We start from the raw sequence: 27,446 nt of genomic DNA, 5'->3' as shown, positions 1-27,446 counted from the left end.
TACTACCTCTTCATATCTACTCTCACTTCTCTTTTACTCTCCATATATCTGAAAAAGCTTTTGGTATCCTCATTGATATTATTGGCCATCTTACCTACATATTTCACCTTTTCCCTCTTTATGGCTATTTTAGTTGCCTTCTGTTTTTTAAAAAGTTTCACAAGCATGTAACTTCCTACTAATTTTTGCTCTATTATATGCCCTCTCCTTTTGCCTTTCTGTTGTGTTTGACTTCCCTCATTGGCCATAGTTGTACTATCCTGCACCTTCCAACTGCTCCCAGAAACACCAGTCATTGCTGCTCTGCCGTCGTCCCTGCTAGTGTCCCCTTCCAGTCAATTTTGGCCAGCTCCTCTCTCATGCCTCTGCCTCCTAAAGGTCCATTTATTTTAAGCTCCCTAACTAAATCCAGTTTATTACACAACACCCAATCAAGAATAGCTGATCCCCTACTGGGCTCAACCTGAAATTGTTCAAAAAAGCCATCACATACACATTCTATAAATTCTCTCTCTTGGGATCCATCATCCACCTCATTTTCCCAATCTACCTGCATATTGAAATTCCCCATGAGTATCGTAACATTGCCTTTTGACAGGCCTTTTCAATCTCCCGTTGTAACTTGTAGCCCACATCCTGGCTACTGTTCGGAGGCCTGTACTTAACTCCCATCAGGGTCTTTTTATTTTTACCCTTGCAGTTTCTAACTCTACCCATAAATATTCTACATCCTCCAATCCTATATCACCTCTTTCGAAGGATTTGATTTCATTTTTTTACCCACAGGGCCACACCACCCACTCTACCTACCTGTCTGTCCTTTCAATACAATGTGATTCCTTGGTTACTAAGCTCCCAACTATAATCTTCTTTCAGCCACAACTCAGTGAAACCCACATCATTCCTGCCAATCTCCAACTGCATACAAGATCATCTACTTTATTCAGTGTACTGCATGCACTCAAATATAACACCTTCAGCCCTGTATTCATCACCCCTTTCAATTTTGTCCCTGTTACAATGCAATTCATCCCACAATTTTGCCCTATCATCTGCCTGTCCTTCCTGACAGTCTCACTACACACTGCCCCTGATTTAACTGGTATGCTGAGCTCAAGGAAGAACTACAGATGCCATGGAGATGGAAATTAGCAAAATATATATGCAAAAAAAAGGTCTGTGAAGAATTGTGGATAAGATGGCTGGTTTATGAAACACACAAAGTAATCAAGTGGACACAGTCTTCAAGTTGTAAAGTAAATGGTATACAGATGTTCAATGCAAGTTGGTTGAAATACATAACTTAAAAGACCTTGTTACAATTGTACAGGGCTTTAATGACATCTCATTTATTACTGTATGCAATCTTAGCTTCCGTGTCCTAAGGCAAGGAAATATTTGCTCTGAAATGAGATTCAGCACAAATTTATTAACTTGGTTCTCGAGATGACAGATCAACCAATGAAAAAAGCCTAGGGAAGAAAAGCTTCTGTTTACTAAAGTTTTAGAGAATGAAATGTCATCTCATTAAGACATACATCCATTCAAGATAATGCGAGGGATCAAAAGGACAGCTTCTTTCCATAAAGTATAGAACTATAGCCCCAGAATAAGGAGATAGCCATTTAAGGCAGACATGAGAAGCTTTCTTTTGAGAATTTTCCATGAGTAGATGCTTAGCTTTGAGGATTTTTGATTCTAAGATTGCTGGAGGAAAAAGGAACTGAGCAACAAGCTGGATTTGAGGCCGAAGATTAGCCACAATCTAAATTCATGCAGGAGAAGGCTTAACAGATCGTAACAGCTTACTTCTAATGTTCAAAATTGTGTACATATACACTATAAATGTTCCTAATCTATTAAGAGAAATGTAAATAACAACCTCTGTGGTTTCAAAGACATAAAATTATTTTATGCTCACCTGAATCTCAGCTGGAATTTTACTTTTGTTATAATTACAAATAGTTAGGAAGGCTCCAATACATAGAACTTACGGAAGGAAAGGATTAGATTGAGAGGAGGTAACTCCGTGACATACATGCCTAAACCAGCATATGCAAAAATATTGTTAGAACGTAGCACGCAGAACTATCTGTTGATTCTTTAAACCCAACCAATAATAAAACAATACACAGTAATTTAAAAGAAGCAATGAATGATTTTTTCACAACCTGGGAGCAGTGAGATGTTTAAACAGGAAATATCTCATGCTGGCTAAGCACCAGCTAGATAGTTGCAAGAACATATGACTTTGAATCAAGAGGACTCCAATCCTCACAGAACTGGTGTACTCTCAGTATTTGGATAGTAAAAAGTTGGTTCAGTTGGCATTGACTTCGCTCTGCTTATGTTTTTCCTCTGTCATTCATGAGTGAACACTAGATATTCAGTGATATATCAGCATGTACTGAATGTGGTGTAGGACCTCCATGACTATTCAAAGTGAGTCATTGTTTTCAGAGATGAACTTGGTCAAGTCTAATTATAGGAGTAGGCTTACTGATGAAATTAGTGCTACATGCATCGCTCTTAAAACAACTAAATACAAGCTGAATATAAAATATTTGCTGGAGTTAGTGCAGCAACAGAAGTCTCACTAAGAGTAAAGTGCATTTATTTTCCTTAGCATTCCTGTTTCAGCACGGCTGTCCCATTTGTAAATGAAACAGCAGTACTTGGTGCATCTAAGCTGCATTCCTAGTAGCAGTGCTACTACATAGAAACATAGAAAACCTACAGCACAGTACAGGCTCTTCGGCCCACAGCACTGTGCCGAATATGTACTTACTTTAGAAATTACTTAGGGTTACCCATAGCCCTCTATTTCTCTAAGCTCCATGTACCTATCCAGGAGTCCCTTAAAAGACCCTATCATATCCACCTCCACCACTGTCACCGGCAGCCTGTTCCACGCACTCACCACTCTCTGCATAAAAAAACTATACCTGACATCTCCTCTATACCTGCTTCCAAGCTCCTTAAAACTGTGCCCCCCGTGTTAGCCATTTCAGCCTTGGGAAAAAGCTTCTGACTACCCACACGATCATCTTATACACCTCTATCAGGTCACTTCTCATCCTCCATTGCTCCAAGGAGAAAAAGCCAACTACATTCAGATCACCTCAGAAGTTCCAGTTGTGGTTGTTGTACTGTAAGTGTTTCAACAAGAGTTCCAAATTTCAGTAGTTTTCTTTCATGTGTACTGCAGAGCCGATTGGTGTCAAAAGGTGGACAGCGACGTTGTGTAGCAGCACAGCTTTCATGCCTAACACTGAAGAATCGATAAAAAGATACCATTGTTGTGGGTCATGCTAGCAACACAAAGCAGTCATCAATGTCAGTGCAGAAACCTATCAACTTGACCAAAGAATTGCACCAAATCTTCCTGGTGACCGTGAAAGATGGAAATTTTTGTGCCTGGTGACAGCAGATCCCATCCTTGTACCCATTAACTCTGCTTTTGCCTTTGACAAACCCAAGTCTCTGACCAGGTCATTTAACTCAGATTGAGTTATCAAATGAGGCTCCCTTGACATAAAGGGTTCAAAATTTGTATCAGTATCAGTGTTGTTTTCCATTCTTAACTCATGCATCATGGCATCTTCGTTTGCCTCCTTTAGACTCCATGGCTCCATGCTTTTGGTACTGGAAGACTATTGTCATGTGGCACAGGTTTCATGCCTGAACAGAGATTGGGTTATTCAATGGATTTCTTGTTTTTAGCAGAGAAACCAAACACACTGGTCACACAGAAAAAGCAGTCTGTCAAATGATGCTTCTGCTCGCGCCATATCATCGGGACAGTGAACAGCATTGACTTCTGAGTACCTCTGAGCCAAGCTCTAAGATCGACAGCGCATGCTGCACAACAAATATGAGGAGCCCGGGCTTTGTCTTGGTCATTAATCTTACAGCCAATGTAGAGCTCTTAGGCTTTCTTAATAAGAAGAGTCATGCTCCGTCTTTGAGATTTAAGCGTATACTCGCCACAAATATAACAGAATGCATCACGGCTGTTGCAACATTGGTGAGCCATTTTGGTATCAAAAATACTTCTGTATAATTACTTTATTATAATGAGTGCAGACAGCATATGCACATAGAGCATGCATATCAACATGACTGCAAACCGATATACTTATAAACGCAACTGTGTGTGTGTGTGCGTGTGTGTGTGTGTGATGCTTTTATAGCCTTTGTAAAAACTGTCCTGCCATGCATCATCTGCCCTGCCCAAGTATACCTAGGTATGTCTCAACAAAATAAAAAAACTTCTATAAAAGCTTTATACAAAAATATTTTGGAAATGAAGCAAAACAGTAGTGAGGTCATGAACCAAATTCAGATTATAGAAGAGAAGGTGCTTGTGGTCTTGAGGCAAATTAGGGCCTAGCAAGTTCTCTCAGACTTTGTGGGAGACTAGGGCAGAAGTTGCACGGGGCTTAGCAGAGGAATTTAAATTGTCCTTAGCCACAGGTGAAGTGCCGGCACTGATCTGGGCTGACAATTACATGTCGGGCGGCACCTAATTAATTAACATGTTTATTTTGGCTTTTTTCTTAAAGATATGCTGTGTGCCTCCGGGCTACTGCTGCATTCTCCGCGAATCGGTACAGTATCTGTCCGCGGCCTCGGTGTTGGGGTGGTGGGACACTGGGGTGTCATCTCATCGTCTGTTTCCATTAGAGCAGGCAGCTCATCTTCTCCTATGTCTGCTCGCCTCGATGTCGAAGGTCAAGGTTCGTCGTCTGCTATGGCTGATGTGGAAGGCTTGCTTGACTGCTAAGCCTCGCTCATTTTTCTATCACACAGTTCTTTGTAAGGACTCAACCCATCCTGCAAATATCTCCTAAACTGACGTACCCTTTCAAAATTAAAGTCGACTTTATCACTACTCATTCGGTTTCTATTGTTATCCTTTTTTCTTCCAATTGCATCAGCTCTTCATCTGTCAGTTCTTGGTCATGGGAAGCCAAAACCTCCTCAACATCATGTTCGTCAGCTTCCACAAGCCAAACTCATGTTGTCCTTACTTCGTTCACCATGATCAAAGCGCTTAATTATGTCTAGTTTTACCGTAAGTGTAACGCCCTTACGAGCTCTTTCAGGCTTTTCCGATACCTTAGAACTCATCTTGCAAACGGCTGCTCACAGGCACGTGTTAAAGCAATGCCGGCGAGAATCCGCGGAGAGCAGCTGCTCAGGGCGCGAGGTGCACTGCCTTTTATCGCGCGCTGATTTTTTTGCGCTCTGATTTTTTATTGCGCTGGTTTTTTTTCCTAACGGTGAAAACACCTCCTGAAAGCAAAAACAGGGTACTAATGTAGGTCTTTCGTAACAGTGAGGTTTCGTAAAACGAACGTTTGAAAAGCGGGTGACACCTGTATATATCCATTATCCTTGAAAGCGGTGTCACAAATAGATAGGGCCATAAAGAGAGCTTTTGCCATAATGGTTTTCATAAATCACAGTATTGAGTAAAAAAGTTGGGATGTTAGTTGAAGCTTTACAAAACATTGGTCAGGCCAAATTAGAAGAATTGTGTGCAGTTCTTTACTATAGGAAAGGTATCAATAATATTGAAAGTGTACAGAGAAAATTTACAAGTATGCTGCGAGGACTTAAGGACCTGATCTATATGGAAAGGTTGAAAATTTAATTCCCTGGGGCATAGGAGAATGAGGAGAGATTTGATTGAGGTATACAAAATTATGAGGGGTATAGATAGGGCAAATGTAAGCCGGCTTTTTCCCACTCAGGTTGGGTGAGACTTGCACTAGAAGTTACACTGCAGGTTAACAGTAAAAGGTGAAATATTTAAGGGGAACTGAAGGGTAACTTCTTTACTCAGGGTATGGTGTGAGTATGGATTGAGATACAAGCAGAAGTGGTGAATGTGGGTTCATTTGCAATATGTAAGAGGAGCTTGCATACATGGATGAGAGAGATATGGAGGGCTATGGACCAGGGCAGGTCGTATGGATAGGTAGAATAATAGTTTGGTATAGACTAGATAGGCCGAAGGACCTGTTTCTGTGCTGTAGTGCTCTATGATTCTAAACACCAAGAGATGCATGGAAGGAATTCTAGAGCCTCAGGTTTTGACACTAAAGGCTGCCACAAAATGATGCAATTAAAATTTGAAGGTAGTCAACAGGCCAGAATAAGAAGAGTGGGAGTCAGATTAGCAGGCATCTTTCAGTTGTGACATACTTAAGTCATTGGACCAAGGGCTTAACCCAGGGACAAGAGAAAATGTGAACCAAAGTAAAAGCAAACCTGTCCTTTTCTGTAATTCGTATTTTGAAGTATTAATCAAAATAGCATACATCAGACATAGTCTGTGAGTTTGAATCTAAATGACAACCACAAAATTTACTTCTTTACCCGAAATGATTCAGACTGTGCAAGTGGAGAATTGCAGGCTTCCAAAAACTGGTCTTCCTGGATCCCAACATCTTGAAGGTAGCCTTCTAGCAAGTGTTCAACCTAAAGCAAAGGAAGATAAGCTAATTATTCAAAGAGGTAGGGACCACCCAAAACAGATAAATGAACTCAAATTTAACATTCAGCCATTACAGGAAAACTTCAGAGGTTTAATATCTGTAAGATCAATTGCAAAGCAGACTATTTTACAAATACTAGTACATATTAGTCATGAGCCTGTCCTCGGGGGTGGTGGTGGTGGGGGAAATCAGAGGTGGAGAGGGTCAGTAACTTTAAATTGCATGGTGGCAATTACAAATAAAACTCAGCAGTGCCTCTATTTCCTTAGGAGTTTGTGAAGATTCTATGGATGTGTGATGGAAAGTATATTGACTGGCTGCATCACAGTCTGGTATGGAAACACCAATACCCTTGAATGGAAAATCATACATAAAGTAGTCAATATGGCCCAGACCATCACGGGTAAATCCCTTCCCACCATTGAGCACTTCTACACAAAGTGTTATCACAGGAAAGCAGGAAAGCAGGATCCATCATCAGGGACCCTCACCACCCAGGTAATGCTGTCTTTTCACTGCTGCTATCAGTTAGAAGGTACTTTGGAGCCTCAGGACTTACACTGCCAGGTTCAAGAACAGCTATTACCCCTCACCACAGGCTCTTGAACCAAAGGGGATAATTTCACTCAACTTTACATGCCCCAGCACTGAAACGTTCCCACAATCCCTGGACTCACTTTCAAGGAATCTTCATCTCACGCTCTTGATATTTATTGCTTCTTTATTTATTATTATTATCCTTTCTTTCTTTTTGTATTTGCACAGCTTGTTGTCTTTTACACTGGTTGTACACATAGTTAGTGCAGTGTTATTGGATTTATTCAGTATGCCTGCAAGGAAATGAATCTCAAGATTGTACATGGTGACATACAGTATATGAACTTTGACAATAAATTTACTTTGAACTTTAGAATAATCTACATGTTTAGCAGTCGTACAGTTCAACCTATATGAGTGGGAAATGGATAGGTTCCCCTGATCTCTGATATGGCAAAAGATGGATCTAGCCCCTGTTGCTGCACATAATTCAGTTCAGATCTTTCTTTCACAAAAAAGCTGTGCAGAAGATTACACCTTTCGCCTTCCTGCACATACTGTTGAAGTCACTTGATGGACTGCCTCACCACCGGAAATTTCGATCAAGTACCGTGATGTTGCCTAATTGAATGTGAAAATGGTCCTCCCTGTCAGATCCTTCATGCACAAACTCTAAGAAGGATAAACATCATCAACATCCTTACACAAAATGCATTTGTAAAGAGTGTCCGTACAACAAACTTATAGAGACCGTAAGGCTACTCCAAGGACAAACATCGACTATGCTGACTATTAACTTGCTGAAAGACACAAGACTGATGGAAACTTGCTGGTCTTTAAATGCTTTGTCAACAATTAAATATTGCAGAGCAGTACATCCTAAAATGACAGAAATAGTTGCACCACCTAAATGAACTGTCCTGTATTATGAATGGTAACTTAAGCTATAGTATCATATTGCAAATACACACCTTATTCAAAAAAAATAAGGACAAGAAAGCAATTGCCGCGGGTGACATTGTGGCGACCCACTTTCTAGCACACATGAACCGGCTCACGAAACAGCGCGCGCGGGCAGAGGGTCGACCCCAAAAAGGGCGCCAGGCCATCTTCACCAGCAGGGGGAAAATCCCGCGCGCGGAAAGGGTCTGGGAATATGCATTCCCCACAGCAGTCCTGCCCCAGGGAGGGCGGGAACGGGAAGGCTTTAAAGCAGGCCGTGAAGTCTGAATAAATCTCTTTATCGCAACTCCAACTCACTGACTCCGTGTGGTTATTCTAGCGCTGTGTGTAGCACACCGCTACAAGACAGTATTTCAAATTGAGATCCTTCATCTGGACCCAAAAAGTCAACTGCCTATTTCTTTTCACAGATGTGACCAGCAGTTCATTAATTGTGTAGGACAATGAGATGTATTGGAAAAATAAATTTGAGGGCAAATTCAGTGCCAAGCTCAGTGACAATGCACTGCAACGTTAAATACCATAAATTCCGGTGTATAAGCCGACCCCCCCCCCCCCCCAATTTTCAGGGTTTAAAAAAGTGACTTTTTCATGTTACCTTTGTATAAGGCGACCCCTTTTGTAGAGGTTTTTGATTTAACCAGAAAAGATCACAAGATCTCACATGCCTGTACTCAGCTTTGCCAGATCCGGAACCTGGAAATTTTGTGTACCAGTACCTGCTAAGAAAATAGGCCTACACATTGTAGAGCGTTATAAGGGAATTCTTAATAAATAAATCAGGGAGGGAAGTTTTGGATTAGGTTCCCAATGGTAAAGAATCCTCTGAAATGTAACCCCCGTGAAACCATTTAGCACCCATTGTAATCTCGTTAAGACATAACATGGGGTGGCGGGATCAGTACGTGTACTCAGTATTGAGTTTGCGACCACCATGTACAAAAGATTAAAACGAATGCAATATGATGTTGGCTTCAAGCTGAAGGTTGTTGATTTTGCTAAAGGAACGAATAATTTTGCAGCTGCTAAGAAGTTTGGCGTAAACGAGAAACAAGCGAGAAAGTGGAGAAAGGCAGAGGACACGCTGAGGGAAATGCCAAAGACGAAATGTGCAAACCGCAGGAAAACATGCCAGTGGCCAGAACTGGAAGAAGAAGTTTTAGAGTGGGTGAATCACCAGCGATCGTCTGGATAATTGTTACCAGAGAAATGATTCGAGTTCAAGCGTTGAAATGGGCCGAAAAACACTGTGAGGTCAGCAAAAATTTCAAAGCTAGGCGAAGTTGGTGCACCCAATTTATGAATAGACGTGATCTTGTGTTGAGACAAAAAAACAAAGATTGCTCAGAAGTTGCCCAGCGACCTTGAGGATAAGATTATGGCCTTTCAATTGTCTACAATTAAGCACTGAAAGGCACATTCTTACCCGCTCTCACTGATTGCTAATGTGGACGAGACACCAATGTTCTTTGATCTTGCTGGCAACCGCACTGTCAATCAGAAGGGGGAGAAAACAGTCCTTGTCAAAACAACTGGACACGAGAAGCAGCATTTTACTGTCGTGTTAATGTGTATGGCTGATGGGACCAAACTACCACCGATGGTGATTTTTAAGAGGAAAACATTCCCAAAGAAAGAAAAATTCCCGGGGGTGGGGGGGTGTTGTTTACATTCAAGAACGCGGCTGGATGAACGAAGCGGATTGTTTGAAGTGGGTTAAAGAGGTGTGGCGTCAATGTCCCAAAGGTTTCAGGAAGGAAAAGTCGCTACTTACCTGGGACATGTTCAAAGCGCACTTGTCAGGTGAGACAAAAGCAGCATTGAAAGCTGAAAATACGGACATTACAGTCATCCCCAGTGGTTTGACGTCCGTGCTCCAGCTACTAGATGTGAGTTTAAACAGACCATTCAAAGAACTCATGTGTCGACAGTGGAACGAATGGATGATGTCTGGAAATCAGTCATTCACTCCAGCAGGAAATATGAGGGCCACATCTCTAGCTACAGTTTGAGAGTGGGAAGTGCAATCGTGGGAGGAAATGAGGGCCGCGTGCATTGTGAAGGCCTTCAAGAAGTGCAGCATCAGCAATGCTTTGGATGGCACTGAAGATCATTTGCTTTGGGAAGAAGACTGTGGAGATTTGGCAGCCAGTAAAGCTGTAAATGATGATGTCAAAGCAAAAATTGGCAATCCTTATGATGATATGGTAACTGCTGAAGAATGGGACGCGATTTAATGAAGAGTGTGAGACTTTCAAGCTCTGAACATCTGACGACAACAGTGTGTACAAGTAAATTAAGAAACAGAATGTGTTTTGTAGATCTTTTCTTTTGCGTAGATTTCATAAGCGTTTGTATTTGACTCAAAAACAGCCAATAAGTACGACCTGTCTTCCGTGTATTTGTTTTTCCAAAGTTGGCACCTTCTGTATAAGCTGACCCACTAATTTTAGGACCAAAATTTAGGGCCAAATTTTTGGCTTATACACTGGAATTTACGGTATATTCTGTTTTTGAAGAATAAGCATTTTGTACGTAGGTTGCTCAAGCTGTTCAGTGCCTCAGTTTAACTGTTTAAATGTTTAAAGTAGTTTCTCTATATTTTGCAGCTAATACTCTTGACATTTATTGGAAGTGCACATGGATAAAATGTGTACTGAAACTACAGTAAAGATCTAAGATCTTAGTAAGTGAAATCTTCAGTATAAAAATAACATTCCTCCATCATCTGGATGTGGGAACTTATTTCAGTTTTCATCTGAACAAAAAATTAATTTTCTAAGCGGAATTGTTTACATGTGTCTAGCGGCTTCATGAAGTTGAAATCCTTTGGGCTCCAGAGGATATTTTTCAAAGAAGTACTCTCCATTTCCACTTCGATCTCTGATGATTTGTTCTTTACTTAATCTCACTAGAATATTCTGCTTTGCTATTTTCCCATTATTTTCATGGTTTACCTTTAACTATGTAGCACTTTCTCTTTCTATAGCTTTAATCACTACCTGGGGCACCTCTGATCACATCCTTGGATTCCTCACGATGTATATCTTTCCGTTTACTTCGGAGTGAACAGAGTATTTTGCCCTTATATTCATGAGGTTCTGCAGCACACAAAATACTGGAGGAACTTAGCAAATCAGGCAGAATCTATGGAGGGAAGTGAATATTAGACATTTTGGGTCAAGCCCCTTCTTCAGGACCAGTCTGATCATACCGTTTAATTCTTTTACTTTTGGCCAACATGCCAAACTACCTCATACCACTCCTTATCATAATTCTGAAGTCCTGTTATTCTATAGTCCATCTTCCATCTTCTAGTACACCTCTCCATGTCTTCTCCATCACCTAATACTCCAGCTTGTTTAAAATCTTTCCTTCCTGTTCCCTTTGCTTTCTGACTTTGTGCATAGCACCATTTCAACAGATACTGTCCCCTCATTCAAAAGTGCCAACATTACCCTTGTGCAAAAATATCTCATCTTATTTTTGCTTATTGATCATTGTTCCATTTTCAATATACATTTCTGCTTGAGTCCTTGAGTATCTCTCTTGCAACTTTTTGGTTGATGCCCCCAATCATGTTATAAATACCCTTACTAAATTCTGTAATTTGTGATGCATCACCCTTCAGGATACTCGATTCTGGAGCAAACTCCAATCTTTCAGGCTAAAATGCCCACCCCACTGGTACTCTACTGCACGTTGAATGTTTCATGTGCACTTCAGACCTAACGCTTCTCTACTTCGTGTGAGGGAGGATCCAGGTGGTCACACTGTGGCCAGAGTTGGACTGTGAATGTATACAACATGGAGGTTTGTAATTACATGCAAATTCTTTATACAGATTAACATACTTTTTCTGAAGCATAAAATTACAAAAATGCTAGAGAATTCATGGAATTCTCAGGGATGAATTTGCTGTTGATATAATAAATGTGTTTATTTGTCTCAGTGTGGACAAGAGAAATATGTCATCGACAGTATCACTTCCAATGCTGTTGGTTGGAGGTGGGTGCATGCAATGCAGGAGTGAAACATCTGCTGCTTAAGATTCTATTTCTCATGCATGTTGTAGCGGTGTGCTACACAGCGCAAGAATAACCACACGGAGTCAGTGAGTTGGAGTTGCGATAAATTGATTTATTCAAACTTCGCGGCCTGCTTTAAAGCCTCCCTGTTCCCGCCCTCCCTGGGGCAGGACTGCTGTGGGGAATGCATATTCCCAGACCCTTTCCGCGCGCGGGATTTTCCCCCTGCTGGTGAAGATGGCCTGGCGCCCTTTTTGGGGCCGGCCCTCTGCCTGCGCGCACTGTTTCGTGAGCCGGTTCCTGTGTGCTAGAAAGTGGGTCGCCACATAACCCGCCTCCCCCCAGAACTGGTGATACCTCCCCCAATGTCCACAGTCTGGATCGGCCTCTGTTTGGGAGGTCTACCCCTGTGCCGCGGTGCCTGAGCCTGGACCGGCTGCGCCAAGTCCACCTGGGCCGGTTTGAGTCGGTCCACCGTGAATACCTCCTCTCTCCCCCCAATGTCCAGCACGAACGTGGACCCGTTGTTCCTGATCACCTTAAACGGCCCCTCGTAGGGCCGCTGTAGCGGTGCCCGGTGTCCGCCCCGTTGTACAAAAAGAAACTTACAATTCTGCAGGTCTTTGGGTATGCAGGTCGGGCTCTGTCCGTGCTGTGAAGTGGGTATGGGGGCCAGGTTACTGAGCCACTCACGTAGTCTGTCCAGGACTGCTGTGGGTTCTTCTTCTTGCCCCCTTGGGGCTGATATGAACTCTCCTGGGACGACCAGGGGTGCGCAGTACACCAACTCGGCCGACAAGGTGTGCAGATCCTCTTTGGGTGCCATGCGGATTCCGAGCAGGACCCAGGGAAGCTCGTCCACCCAGTTAGGCCCTTCCAGGCGGGCCATGAGAGCCAACTTCAGGTGACTGTGGAAGTGCTCCACTAGTCTGTTTGACTGTGGGTGGTAGGCAGTTGTGTGGTGTAGCTGCGATCCTAAAAGGCTGGCCATAGCCGACCACAGGCTGGAGGTGAACTGGGCGCCCCTGTTGGAGGTAATGTGGGCCGGTACCCCGAAGCGGGCTACCTAGGTTGCGATCAGTGCTCAGGCACTGGATTCGGAGGTGGTGTAGGTGAGCGGGACTGCCTCTGGCCATCTGGTGAACCGGTCTATCATAGTTAGGAGCCACCGCGCTCCTCGTGACCCTGGCAGGGGCCCCACGGTATCCACATGGATGTGGTTGAACCTCCAGTGGGTGGGTTCGAACCGCTGCGGCGGAGCCTTGGTGTGCCGCTGCACCTTGGCCGTTTGGCACTGCATGCATGTTTCGGCCCATTCACTGACCTGCTTACGAAGTCCATGCCACACGAACCCGTTGGCGACCAGCCGGACGGTTGTCCTGATGGAGAGGTGCGCTAAGTTGTGAATGAAGTCGAAAACCCGCCAGCGCCAGGCTGCCGGGACGACGGGGCGGGGTTGGCCGGTAGCTACATCACATAGTAGGGTCCTCTCTCCTGGGCCTACAGGGAGGTCTTGGAGCCGCAAACCAGAGAACGCAGTCCTGTAACTGGGGATCTCAGTGTCTGCCTGCTGTGCCTCTGCCAGCGCTGCATAGTCCACCCCCTGGGACAGGGCCTGTATGGTAGGTCTGGATAGTGCGTCCGCCACGACGTTGTCCTTTCCCGAGACATGCCGAATGTTCGTCGTGTACTCGGAGATGTAGGACAGATGTTGCTGCTGGCAGGACGACCAGGGGTCGGACACTTTTGTGAACGCAAAGGTAAGCGGTTTGTGGTCTGTGAATGTGGTGAAGGGCCTACCTTCTAAGAAGTACCTGAAATGCCGGATTGCCAGGTATAGTGCTAATAGCTCCTGGTCGAAAGCACTGTATTTGAGTTCAGGTGGTTGTAGGTGTTTGCTGAAGAACGCCAGGGGATGCCAGCGATCCTCGACGAGTTGTTCCAGCACTCCACCGACTGCTGTGTTGGATGCATCCACCATGAGGGCAGTAGGAACGTCCGTTCTGGGGTGCACTAGCATTGTGGCATTTGCCAAGGCTTCTTTGGTTTTAACGAAAGCGGCTGCGGCCTCTTCGTCCCAGGTAATGTCCTTGCCCTTACCTGACATCAGAGTGAACAGGGGGCACATGGTTCGGGCTGCTGAGGGGAGGAAGCGGTGGTAGAAATTCACCATACCCACGAATTCCTGCAGGCCTTTGATTGTGTTGGGTCGGGGGAAGTGGCGGACCGCGTCTACCTTGGCGGGCAGAGGGGTTGCCCCGTCTTTAGTAATCCTGTGGCCCAGGAAGTCAATGGTGTCGAGTCCGAACTGGCATTTGGCCGGGTTGATTGTAAGGCCGAATTCACTCAGGCGGGAGTAGAGCTGGCAGATGCTCTTGCAGATGGGGACAGATGCTCTTGACGACTACTGCTGGCTATGAGGATGTCGTCCAAATAGATGAATGCAAAGTCCAGGTCGCGTCCCACCGCGTCCATTGGCCGCTGGAACGTCTGTGCGGCATTCTTTAGACCGAACGGCATTCGGAGGAATTCGAAAAGTCCAAATGGGGTGATGAGTGCTGTTCTGGGGATGTCGTCCAGATGTACCGGGGTTTGATGGTATCCCCGGACGAGGTCTACCTTGGAAAAGATCCTTGCGCCGTGTAGGTTTGCTGCAAAGTCTTGAATGTGTGGCACAGGGTAGCGGTCTGGCGTTGTAGCCTTGTTCAGTCTGCGGTAGTCACCGCATGGTCTCCAGCCCCCCGTTGCCTTGGGCACCATGTGCAGGGGGGGAAGCCCATGGGCTGTCGGACCGTCGTATGATCCCCAATTCCTCCATCTTCTTGAACTCCTCCTTCGCCAGTCGGAGCTCGTCCAGGGGAAGCTTCAAGCACGGGCGTGGAGAGGTGGTCCCTGGGTCGGGATGTGGTGCTGTACTCCGTGTCTGGGCATGGCTGCCGTGAACTGCGGTGTCAGTACTGATGGGAAATCTGCCAGGGCCCTGGTGAATTCATCGTTGGACAGCGTGATGGAGTCCAGGTGTGGGGCTGGCAACTTTGTTTCACCCAGGGAGAACGTTTGAAAAGTCTTGGCATGGACTAATCACTTCCCTTGCAGGTCGACCAGCAGGCTGTGGGCTCGCAGAAAATCCGCCCCCAGCAGTGGTTGGGCCACGGCGGCCAGTGTGAAGTCCCACATGAACCGGCTGGAGCTGAACTGTAGCTGCACCATGCGGGTACCATAGGTTCGTATTGTGCTGCCATTTGTGGCCCTCAGGGTGGGTCCCAGTTCTCTGTTGCAGATGTCGTAACTCGTTGGAGGTAAAACGCTGATTTCCGCTCCGGTGTCAACCAAAAATCGGCGTTCCGACTGCTTGTCCCAGACGTACAGGAGGCTGTCCAGATGGCCAGCTGCCACAGCGATCGGCGGCGGCTGGGCGTTGGCGTTTCCCGGGAATTTGCAGGGTGGTCTACAGCGGCAGGCCTCTGTGCCCCACCGTTGGTGTTAGAAGCACCGTTGTTCGTTGGGCTCTGCTGCCAGGCCTGGTCTGGTCTGCCGTTGGGCCCACGGCTTGGTGATCTGTGCGACAGATGCCCCTCTCTCCATCTTGGCATTCCACATCACATCTGCCCGGGCTGCCACCCCCTGCGGGTCGCTGAAATCTGTGTTGGACAGCAGCAGGCATATGTCCTCGGGCAGTTGCTCTAGGAACGCCTGCTCAAACATGAGCCAGGGTTTGTCCCAGACGTACAGGAGCAGGGTTTTGAACGCTGTGTATTTGCCGTTCTCCGGGGGCGACTGTATAAACTCCTCAACTTGTGCAGCAGTCTCTTCGTCGAGGGAGCTCAGCACGTAGTAGTAACGAGTGGACTCCGAGATTATCTGCCGAATGTGGAATTGTGCTTCTGCCTGTTCAAACCACAGACGGGATCTCAGCGGCCAAAAGCGTGGCAGTTGTAACGAAACTGCGTGAACAGATGTGGCGTCAGTCATCTCTGGCCCAAATATCGTTTGGGCCGTAGGGGTCACCAAATGTAGCGGTGTGCTACACACAGCGCTAGAATAACCACACGGAGTCGGTGAGTTGGAGTTGCGATAAAGAGATTTATCCAAACTTCGCGGCCTGCTTTAAAGCCTTCCCGTTCCCGCCCTCCCTGGGGCAGGACTGCTGTGGGGAATGCATATTCCCAGACCCTTTCCGCGCGCAGGATTTTCCCCCTGCTGAAGATGGCCTGGAGCCCTTTCTGGGGCCGGCCCTCCGCCGGCGCGTGCTGTTTTGTGAGCCGGCTCATGTGTGCTAGAAAGTGGGTCGCCACAGTCTGTCCCATTTCCCACCACAGATGCTGCCCAACCCACTCAGTCCTTCCAGAAGCTCATCTTTTGCTGCAGGTTCCAGCATCTACACCTATGGTCTCTGTGTCTCTTCCTCAGTTCACTCAGACAATATTAAACAGATAAGTGGATATCTTGTTATTTTCTATTTGGGATGATACTAAATGTTGAGGAGCACATAATAACAGATTTAGATTAGGAGAAAGAAAAGGAGGATTGAGGAGACACCAAAGTACAAGAGCACATTAATACACTTGCAGAATGAATATTAAAAAATAGCAAAGAAAGTTCAACACAAAAGCAAGCACTGCATTTTGATAGAAATGGATGCTTATTTTATATACAAGGAGGAAGTTTGGTGATGTAGTGGAAGAAACAGATCTCTGATAGTGATACACCAATTACAAAGTTGTATCACAATTTCACAAGACCATAATGAAAATAAATAAAGCACTGAAATGGCTCCAAAAGAAACAAAGTTGAGTAGTAGGAAATAATTAAATCTTGATTAGAAAACATTTAAGTGCATGGCATGCAGTTCTGGTTTCCCTGACACTGAGGCACTAGACAGAGTGTAGAGAACACTTAAAAAGATAATATCAGAAATTGAAGAGTATATGCAGCTGCAAAAATAAAAAAAAATGATCATACTGCATTTGTATTCTCCCAAGAAAAGGTGGGTGACAGGGAACTTAACTTTAAAATTATTAAGCATTTTGACAAGGTGGATACAAACAAAATATTTCACTTGCGGGGGAAGAGCACAAAAAATGGCGGCAGAGATGGTGAAAATACTGGTGGAAATAGTATGCATTTAAGGAGAGGCTAAATAAGCGCAAGGGAGATGCAATAGAGAGATTTTGAATTTAGATGAGGAAAGAAAAATATTTGAGGATGGTATAAACACCAGTATACACTCATTAGGCTGAATGCTAATAGGTCACAAAATGGCCAAGGCAAACATACTGTAAAATATGTAAAATAAGTTATAGTTTCAGTGATAAAAAATTAAAAGATAATTAGAAAACTTAAAGGGTTGGAACTTGCTGGACTTGCAGCATTGGCTGTTTCTGGTGTTCTTGCTCCATCCCTTCAATTAGTTTCTTTTTCACTGAGGTGCAGTTCACAATGTAGAGCCCAGGATATTAGCACCTCATTATTGGAAATAAAGCCTGGTTAGGATCCGCAGCCTCTTTTCATTCCTTAATGTTTTGGCTTGCAAATATGAGTGACATGGATTTGATTTAAGCTACATATTTCTTAAACTCAAAAATTTAGAACTTATAAAAAGACAAACTCAACATCAACTTTTTGATAAAAAATTAGAAAATAACTAGCTGCTCAAGAACCTTCAAACATTAAATAAGATTGGTGCTAAGCTTCTCATCTCCATAACATCTATCAGTATTTTCCAAACATCTACCCATGTCAGCTTTTAAAAATCTCAACAACTTTTACAACCAACTGGGCAAACCACAATCATAATTAAATAATCAAGATAATGTGCAGGTCCTCCCCAGATTAGGACATCATTCTGTTCTTGTGAACCATTTGTAACCTGAGCAGTTTGCAAGTCAGAAATGCAGCCACAAAGAGTTCCCAGGCAGTAGAAGATACCTTTAGCCCTGCAGCAGCCAGTAAATTCATTTCGCTGGTATCCCAAATGCAAGTTCATATACAGTTGCAAGAAAAGGTTTGTGAACCCTTTGCAATTACCTGGTTTTCTGCATTAATTACAGGTGTCCCGCTTTTCGAACGTTCGCTTTATGAAACCTTACTGTTACGAAAGACCTACATTAGTTCCCTGTTTTTGCTAACAGATGGTGTTTTCACTGATACGAAAAAGGCAGCGCACGATAAAAAGCAGCGCGCGCCCCGAGCAGCTGCTCTCCCCCGGATTCGGAATGGCAATCTCACCGGCATTGCTTAAACACGTGCCTATGAGCAGCCGTCAGCAAGATGAGTTCTAAGGTATCGGAAAAGCCTAAAAGAGCTCGTAGGGGTGTTACACTTAGCGTAAAACTAGACATAATTAAGCATTTTGATCGTGGTGAACGAAGTAAGGACAAAGTGAGTTTGGCTTGTGGAAGTTGACGAAGATGATGTTGAAGAGGTTTTGGCATCCCATGACCAAGAATTGATAGATGAAAAGCTGATGCAATTGGAAGAGGAAAGGATAACAAACGAAACCGAATGAGAAATGAGAAAGTATGACTTTAATTTTGAAAGGGTACGTCGGTTTAGGGCAGCGGTCCCCAACCACCGGGCTGCAAAGTATGCACTACCGGGCCGCAAGGAAACGATATGATTTGGCGATATGAGTCAGCTGCACCTCTCCCCATGCCCCGTCACACACTGTTGAGCATGAACGCACGCGAGCTCATTACGCAGGCATCATCCATGTCAGCGTGGGAAGGAGATCAACTCCTCGAGCTTGTAAATGACGACGGGCTGAAAAGTATGTTTGACATAACATCTCTGCCGGCATTCTGGATCAAAGTCAAGGCTGAATATCCTGAGCTCGCCACAAAAGCGCTGAAAACGTTGCTTCCATTTCCAACATATCTCTGCAATGAATGCAACGAAAACTAAATTGCGGAATAGACTGGACATAAGGAACCCCCTTCAAGTATCGCTGTCTCCCATCACCCTTCGATAGGACTGTGTTGTTGCAGGGAAACAAGCCCAGGGCTCCCACTGATTCAGTGATATTGGTGTGTTGCAACGATTTTATATGTTCATACAGGGAAAATGTGTGCCGTGTGTTTAATATCCAAACATTACTTAAAATGTTATGATGCTATTGACTTATATAACCATATAACAATTACAGCACGGAAACAGGCCATCTCGGCCCTTCTAGTCCATGCCGAACGCTACCCTCACTTGGTCCCACCAACCTGCACTCAGCCCATAACCCTCCATTCCTTTCCTGTCCATATACCTATCCAATTTTTTGTTAAATGATAATATCGAACCTGCCCCTACCACTTCTACTGGAAGTTCATTCAACACTTACTTCAAGCTCCCCTGTCCTCCCCTGATAATTGACTTATCACTATATTCATGCGAGGAAAATATGCGCTGTGTTTAATATTAAATTCATTAGATAAACCCTTTTAGAAACGAAATTGAGTGTATTAGCCACTTATCACCTATATTCTGGTCGTGATTAACACCCACCCCTCCCCCACAAACAGAATCGCCAAAAAACGATTTGTAGAAAAAATCCGGACGTACATGCATGAGTAAGTCACGTATGCGCACTGGTGCCTGCGCAAGGCTTCATGGTCATTGTAGTCTTTTCGGGGTAAACACAACGTATTTGACTGCTACTCTTGTCCATTGGCAACCCTTCCCCGCCCCCCCCCCGTGTCGGCCGGTCCGCAAGAATATCGTCAATATTAAACCCGTCCGCAGTGCAAAAAAGGTCGGGGACCCCTGGTTTAGGGCATATTTGCAAGATGGTTTGAGTCCTTACAAAGAACTGTATGATAGAAAAATGCGTGAGGCTCAGCAGTCAAGCAAGCCTTCCACATCAGCCACAGCAGACGACGAACCTCGAACTTCGACATCAAGGCAGGCAGAGATAGAAGAAGATGAGCTGCCTGCCCTAATGGAAACAGACAATGATGACACCGCCCAGTATAACCAGTATCCCACCACCCCAACCCCCGGGCCCTGGACAGATACCGATTCGCGGAGAATGCAGCTGTAGCCGGGAGGCACACAGCACATCTTTAAGAAAAAAGTCGAAATAAACATGCTAATTAATTAGGTGCCACCTGTTTATTTCGACTTTTTTCTTAAAGATGTGCTGTGTGCCTCCCAGCTACAGCTGTAAACCTGCATGCTTTGCAGATCGGTATCGCTCGCTGCCCAGAGGGTGGGGGCCACTGCACCACCCCAACCTGCGATGACTCAGCCTAACACGCCATCAACAGTGTGCTCGGCGCTTTCCCAATTCCGGTAAGTGATACTACACTGTACATACATTATTTCTACTTTATATTGGCTGTGTATTTTTACGTGTTATTTGGTATGATTTGGCAGCTTCATAGCTTAAAAGTTACTAGAGAGCGCTTGCGCCGTGTTTCTGCTGAGAGCGCTTGCGTGAGATTTTCGCTACAGAGAACAGTGCAGGCAAAGATTGTGGAAAAGTATTTCTACGTTACATAGGCTGTGTATTTATCATATCATGCCTGCTTTTACTATATGTTACTGTTATTTTAGGTTTTATGTGTTATTTGGCATGATTTAGTAGGTTATTTTTGAGTCTGCGAACGCTCACAAATTTTTCCCATATAAATAAATGGTAACTGCCTCTTCGCTTTACGACATTCTGCCTTACGAACCGTTCCATAGGAACGCTCTACCTTCGGATGGTGGGGGAAACCTGTACTCATAAAATGTGGTCTCATCTTCATTTAAGTTACAATGATATACAAACACATTTCTTCTAAACCAACATACAAACAATTGTACTTCTTTTTGTCAATACTGAGTACACCATTTAAACAATCACAGCCTAGATTTTAAAAAGTATGTGAACCTCTGGGATAATGCCTTCTACAAAAGCTATTTGAAGTCAGCTGCTCCAATCATTTCTGCTAAAGGAGGTGAAAAAGAACCCAAGGGTAACAGCAAAAGACCTGCAGAAATCTCGAGAACTTGCTGAAGTCTCTGTTCATGTGTCCACTATAAGAAACACACTGAACAAGAACGGTGTTCATGGAAGGACACTACAGAAGAAACCACTACTCTCCAAACAATACCATTGCTGCACGTCTCAAGTTTGCAAAGAGCACCTGGATGTTCCACAGCATTTTTGGGACAATGTTCTGTGGACGGGTAAGACAAAAGTTGAACTTTTTGGCAAAAAAATGCCCACTGCTATTTTTGGAGGAAAAAAGGTACTGCACACCAACAACAAAATCACATCCTAACTGTGAAGCATGGTGGAAGAAGCATCATGGTTTAGGACTACTTTGCTGCCTCAGGGTTTGGACAGCTTGCAATCATTGAGGGAACAATGAATTCAAAGTTGTATCAAGACCTTTTATAGGAGAGTATCAGGGTAGTGGTCTGAAACCAAAGCTGGATGATGCAACAGGGCAATGATCCAAAACACCAGAGCAAATCAACAAACAGAATGGTTTGGAAAGAAGAAAACCTGAGTTTTGGAATAGCCAAGTCAAAGCCTAGATCTTAGCCCAACTGAGATGTCATGGCATGACCTGAAGAGGGCTGTTCATGCAAGGTATCCCAGAAATATTGACAAAACCGTTTTGTATGGAGAAATGATCTAAAATTCCTCCTCCCCGTTGTGCAAGTCTGATCAGTAGCTACAGGAAAGTTTAGTGGAGGTTATTACTGCTAAAGGAGGTCCTACCAGTTATTAAATACAAGATTCCCATACATTTTCCAGTCTGGACTGTGAATGATTAAACAATGTGTTCAATAAAGACATAAAAGTACAATTGTTTGTCTGTTATTAATTTAGGCAGAAGGCCAGGTAACTGCAAAGGGTTCACAAACTTTTTTGAATCTTAGCATCCCATAGATATTAATCCTATGTCTTACAAATGCTAACTTAATCAATATCTCATTCTAAAATAATACCCCTCTTCACATGAATACACCATAGCTTCTCCAAGTCTCTGAGCTTTTTAAAAGGACTTATCTGAGATGCTGAAGAAATATTTGTATTTCAACACTTCCTCAGAGCATTTAAATCCACCTGAGCAGATGCTATTTCCAGAATTTCTCACCTGGCCACTGGTACATAAATGATCATAGTATTATAAAACAGAATATTCTTTTCCATATAGGTGTTAGAAGAAACGAGTTTCTTCTCTTTATTATTTCATAAGTGTAAGCACTTTTAACGTTGAAGCATTTTGAAAACGTGTTGAAAATTTGCCATTCAAAAGGTTAAGTGCAAGGCATATTTGTCTGGTAGTAAAATCAGGCATGGACAAGGATGTATTGTTTTATAAATTTTACAAGAAATCTTAACACTTCTGGTGTAATTGGTGTTTAAAGATAAACCTCATTGCTAACCAGAGTAATGCTGTCTTTCTTCTGCAAATAAACTTGAAAAACACCAGATTAACTGCAAGAGAAAAACATGGACAATAAGGACTGATAGAATTGCTCTACTGGGATACTGCATGGACTAGGTGACCTCCTATGCACCCTAATATATGTCAATTAAACTATTTAAGTTTATTTAAACTAAGTAATGTGTTTTAAATTATATATAAAATTATTCAACTGTCCCTCACTGCCTCTAATTATCAAGCTAACACAAGGCCAACAAGGCAGTTTGTCGACAGACCATAAGTTTCTATTCTGGGTTTTTACTACTTGAAACTTGGTCACCCACAACCCATTTTTTATAAGGTGAAACAGGATCTGGAAACTTTGTAGCCTCAAAAAGTTATTGCAATGAGGTTTATTAGAAGACAGGCAAACACAGATCCCAGCACAATGTATTCAATAGGAATGTGCACAGAAGAGGGACAAGGCTTTTTTTTGAGAAACCGGGAAAAAGGAAACAATACAAGAGTAAAGTGAGCAACACACATCAAAGTTGCTGGTGAATGCAGCAGGCCAGGCAGCATCTCTAGGAAGAGGTACAGTCGACGTTTCAGGCCGAGACCCTTCATCAAGAGTAAAGTGAATTGTTTTCAGCATCAATTGTCATGCAGTGTATGAAGGGATAAGAATAAAGTTGAAAGATCACAATGGAAAAGATAAGAGGCAAAATGTGTAGCTAAGCACAGCTCCAATGCCATATTCAAGTTTGCTGATGACACCACTGCTGTTGGCCAAATCAAAGATGGTGACAAATCAGCATATAGGAAGGAGATTGAAGATCTGGCTGAGTGGTGCCTCTCACTCAGAGGAGCCGATATTTGACTTTAGGAAGAGGAAACCAGAGGTCCCTGAGCAGGTCTCATCGGGTGATCAAAGACAGAGAGGGTCAGTTCTGGTCGCCTCACTACAGGAAGGATGTGGAAACCATAGAAAGGGTGCAGAGGAGACTTACAAGGATGTTGCCTGGATTGGGGAGCATGCCTTATGAGAATAGGTTGAGTGAACTTGGCCTTTTCTCCTTGGAGTGACGGAGGATGAGAGGTGACCTGATAGAGGTGTACAAGATGATGAGAGGCATTGATTGTGTGGATAGTCAGAGGCTTTTTCCCAGGGTTGAAATGGCTAGCACGAGAGGGCATAGTTTTAAGGTGCTTGGAAGTAGGTACAGAGGAGATGTCAGGGGTAAATTTTTTTTTAAACGCAGAGAGTGGTGAGTGCGTGGAATGGGCTGCTGGCGACGGTGGTGGAGGCAGATATGATAGGGTCATTTAAGAGACTCCTGGATAGGTACATGGAGCTTAGAAAAATAGAGGGCTATGGGTAACCCTTGGTAATTTCTAAGGTAAGGACATGTTCAGCACAGCTTTGTGGGCCAAAGGGCCTGTATTGTGCTGTAGTTTTTCTATGTTTTTATGTTTAAGTTCCTCGGTGTCATTATTTCAGAGGACCTATTTCAGGTCCAACATGTAAGTACATTAACAAAGAAAGCAAGAAAGCGCCTCTACCTCCTTAGAAGTTTGTGAACATTCAGCATTACATCTAAAACTTTGGAAAATTTTTGTAGATGTGTGGAGAGTATACTGTCTGTCTTCATCACAGCCTGGTATGGAAACACCAATGTCTTTGAATGGAAAATCCTACAAAAAAATAGAGGGATAGCTCAAACGAAGTGGCCTGTGGAAAGCGGCCAGTGAGTGAGTGGGCCAGTGAAGGAGTGGAGCTTTGAGGCTTTGACTCGAGAGATTCTGGCAGTTTTGGCAGTTGGTCTGTGCAATCAAGTCAATCAAGATTTGAATAGATCAGCAGAAAGTCCTTGATTAGACAATCAAGATTTGAATAGCTCAGACTCAGCAGAAAGCAGCTGATTGGGCAGTCGATGTCAGGTGACCAAACATTTTGAAAAGCTCAAACAGATAAATAGAGGGATAGCCCAAGCGAAGCAGCCAGTGAGTGAGTGGGCCAGTGAAGGAGTGGAGATTTGAGGCTTTGACTCGAGAGGCTTCAACGAGAAGAGGCAGAGGACAAGCTTGCTCACAGTTAGTCTTTACAATGTCTCCTGAGATGGTGATGTGCCTCTCATGTGAGATGTGGCAGTCTTGGAGGAACGCCCCTCTCCCACAGAGTCACATCTGCCAGAAGTGCATACGGCTGGGCGATCTGGAAGACCGTGTAAGGAATCTGGAGCAGCAGCTGGATGACCTTCAATTCATAAGGGAGAATGAGGCAGTCATAGATGAGAGCTACAGGGAGGTAGTCACACCTAGGCTGTCGGAAGCAGGTCATTGGGTGACAGTCAGAGGGGGGAAAGCGAAGGTGAGCAGACAGGTAGTGCAGAGCACCCTGTAGCCATTCCCCTGAATAATAAGCTTACCGGTCCTGGATACTGTTGGCGGGGACGACCAACCAGGTGTGAGCCATGGTGGCAAGGCCTCCGGCACTGAGTCTGACCCAGTGGTGCAGAAGTGTGGGACGAAGAAGAGGAGAGCTGTTGTCATTGGAGACTCTATAGTCAGGGGAGCAGACAGGAGATTTTGTGGACGTGAGAAGGACACCCACATGGTTTGTTGCCTCCCGAGTGCCAGGATCCGGGATGTCTCTGACCGGGTGCACGACATCCTGGTACGAGAGGGAAAGCAACCAGAAGTCGTGCTACATGTTGGGACCAACGACATAGGCAGGAAGAGGGATGAGGTCCTTAAGTGTGAGTTTAGGGAACTAGGCAGAAGGCTGAAGAACAGGACCTCAAGGGTGGCGTTCTCAGGATTGCTGCCAGTGCTACGTGACAGTGATGGTAAGAACTGGAGGAGATGGCAGTTGAATGCGTGGCTGAGGAGTTGGTGCAGGGAGCAGGGTTTTAGATTATTGGATCATTGGGATCTCTTCTGGGGAAGGTGGGACCTGTACAGATTGGATGGGTTGCACCTGAACTCGAGAGGGAGCAATATCCTTGCAGGTAGGTTTGCTAGCATGGTTCGGGAGGGTTTAAACTAATTTGCAAGGGGGATGGGACCCGGAGCAATAGAGCAGTGAAAGACGTGCATGGAGTAAAGCCAGATCTAACATATAGAGAGGCTTTGAGGAAAGAGAAGCAGAATAAACGGTGTAAAGACAGTAAGGTAGAAGGGCTGAAATGTGTGTACCTCAATGCAAGAAGCATTAGGAACAAAGGTGATAAACTGAGAGCTTGGATACATACATGGAATTATGATGTAGTGGTCATTACAGAGACTTGGCTGGCACCAGGACAGGATTGGATTCTCAATATTCCTGGATTTCAGTGCTTTAAAAGGGATAGAGAGGGTGGAAAAAGGGGAGGAGGGGTGGCATTACTGGTCAGGGAAACTATTACAGCTACAGAAAGGGTGGGTAATGTAGCAGGATCCTCTTTTGAGTCAGTATGGGTGGAAGTCAGGAACAGGAAGGCAGCAGTTACTGTACTGGGGGTATTCTATAGGCCCCCTGGTAGCAGCAGAGATACAGAGGAGCAGATTGGGAGGCAGATTTTGGAAAGGTGCAACAATAACAGGGTTGTTATCATGGGTGACTTTAACTTCCCTAATATTGATTGGCACCTAATTAGTTCCAAGGGTTTAGATGGGGCAGAGTTTGTTAAGTGGGTCCAGGACCGATTCCTGTCACAGTATGTGGACAGGCCGACTAGGGGGAATGCCGTACTAGATCTAGTAGTAGGTAATGAACCGGGTCAGGTCACAGATCTCTCAGTGGGAGAGCATCTGGGGGACAGTGACCACTGCTCCCTGGCCTTTAGCATTATCATGGAAAAGGATAGAATCAGAGAGGACAGGAAAATTTTTAATTGGGGAAGGGCAAATTATGAGGCTATAAGGATAGAACTTGCGGGTGTGAATTGGGATGATGTTTTTGCAGGGAAATGTACTATGGACATGTGGTTGATGTTTAGAGATCTCTTGCAGGATGTTGGGGATAAATTTGTCCTGGTGAGGAAGATAAAGAATGGTAGGGTGAAGGAACCATGGGTGACAAGTGAGGTGGAAAAATCTAGGTCAGGTGGAAGAAGGCAGCATACATGAGGTTTAGGAAGCAAGGATCAGATGGGTCTATTGAGGAATATAGGGAAGCAAGAAAGGAGCTTAAGAAGGGGCTGAGAAGAGCAAGAAGGGGGTATGAAAAGGCCTTGGCGAGTAGGGTAAAGGAAAATCCCAAGGCATTCTTCAATTATGTGAACAGAAGGATGACAGGACTGAAGGTAGGACTGATTAGAGATAAAGGTGGGAAGATGTGCCTGGAGGCTGTGGAAATGAGCGAGGTCCTCAATGAGCACTTCTCTTCGGAATTCACCAATGAGAGGGAACTTGATGATGGTGAGGACAATATGAGTGAGGTTGATGTTCTGGAGCATGTTGATATTAAGGGAGAGGAGGTGTTGGAGTTGTTAAAATACATTAGGACGGATAAGTCCCCGGGGCCTGATGGAATATTCCCCAGGCTGCTCCACGAGGCAAGGGAAGAGATTGCTGAGCCTCTGGCTAGGATCTTTATGTCCTCGTTGTCCACGGGAATGGTACCGGAGAATTGGAGGGAGGCGAATGTTGTCCCCTTGTTCAAAAAAGGTAGTAGGGATAGTCCGGGTAATTACAGACCAGTGAGCCTTATGTCCGTGGTGGGAAAGCTGTTGGAAAAGATTTAGAGATAGGATCCCTGGGCATTTAGAGAATCATGGTCTGATCAGGGACAGTCAGCATGGCTTTGTGAAGGGCAGATCGTGTCTAACAAGCCTGATAGAGTTCTTTGAGGAGGTGACCAGGCATATAGATGAGGGTAGTGCAGTAGATGTGATCTATATGGATTTTAGTAAGGCATTTGACAAGGTTCCATACGGTAGGCTTATTCAGAAAGTTAGAAGGCATGGGATCCAGGGAGGTTTGGCCAGGTGGATTCAGAATTGGCTTGCCTGCAGAAGGCAGAGGGTCGTGGTGGAGGGAGTACATTCAGATTGGAGAATTGTGACTAGTGGTGT

General features: G+C 44.5%; 1 protein-coding gene across 2 annotated transcripts in view; it reads right to left on the bottom strand.

The window, feature by feature from the left end:
• cfap36 (cilia and flagella associated protein 36) overlaps positions 1-27,446 on the bottom strand; it is a 112,391-nt gene that overhangs the window by 82,747 nt on the left and 2,198 nt on the right. For both annotated transcript variants that reach the window (XM_072265262.1, XM_072265263.1), the window contains exon 3: positions 6,388-6,489. In XM_072265262.1, the coding sequence (XP_072121363.1) occupies positions 6,388-6,489 (102 nt within the window). The remainder of the gene's footprint in view (positions 1-6,387; positions 6,490-27,446) is intronic.

The sequence above is a fragment of the Mobula birostris genome, chromosome 8 (assembly GCF_030028105.1).
Source record: "Mobula birostris isolate sMobBir1 chromosome 8, sMobBir1.hap1, whole genome shotgun sequence".
Classification (NCBI taxonomy): domain Eukaryota; kingdom Metazoa; phylum Chordata; class Chondrichthyes; order Myliobatiformes; family Myliobatidae; genus Mobula; species Mobula birostris.
Note: the sequence above shows the minus strand (reverse complement) of the source record. Positions and strands in the feature narration are given on the sequence as shown.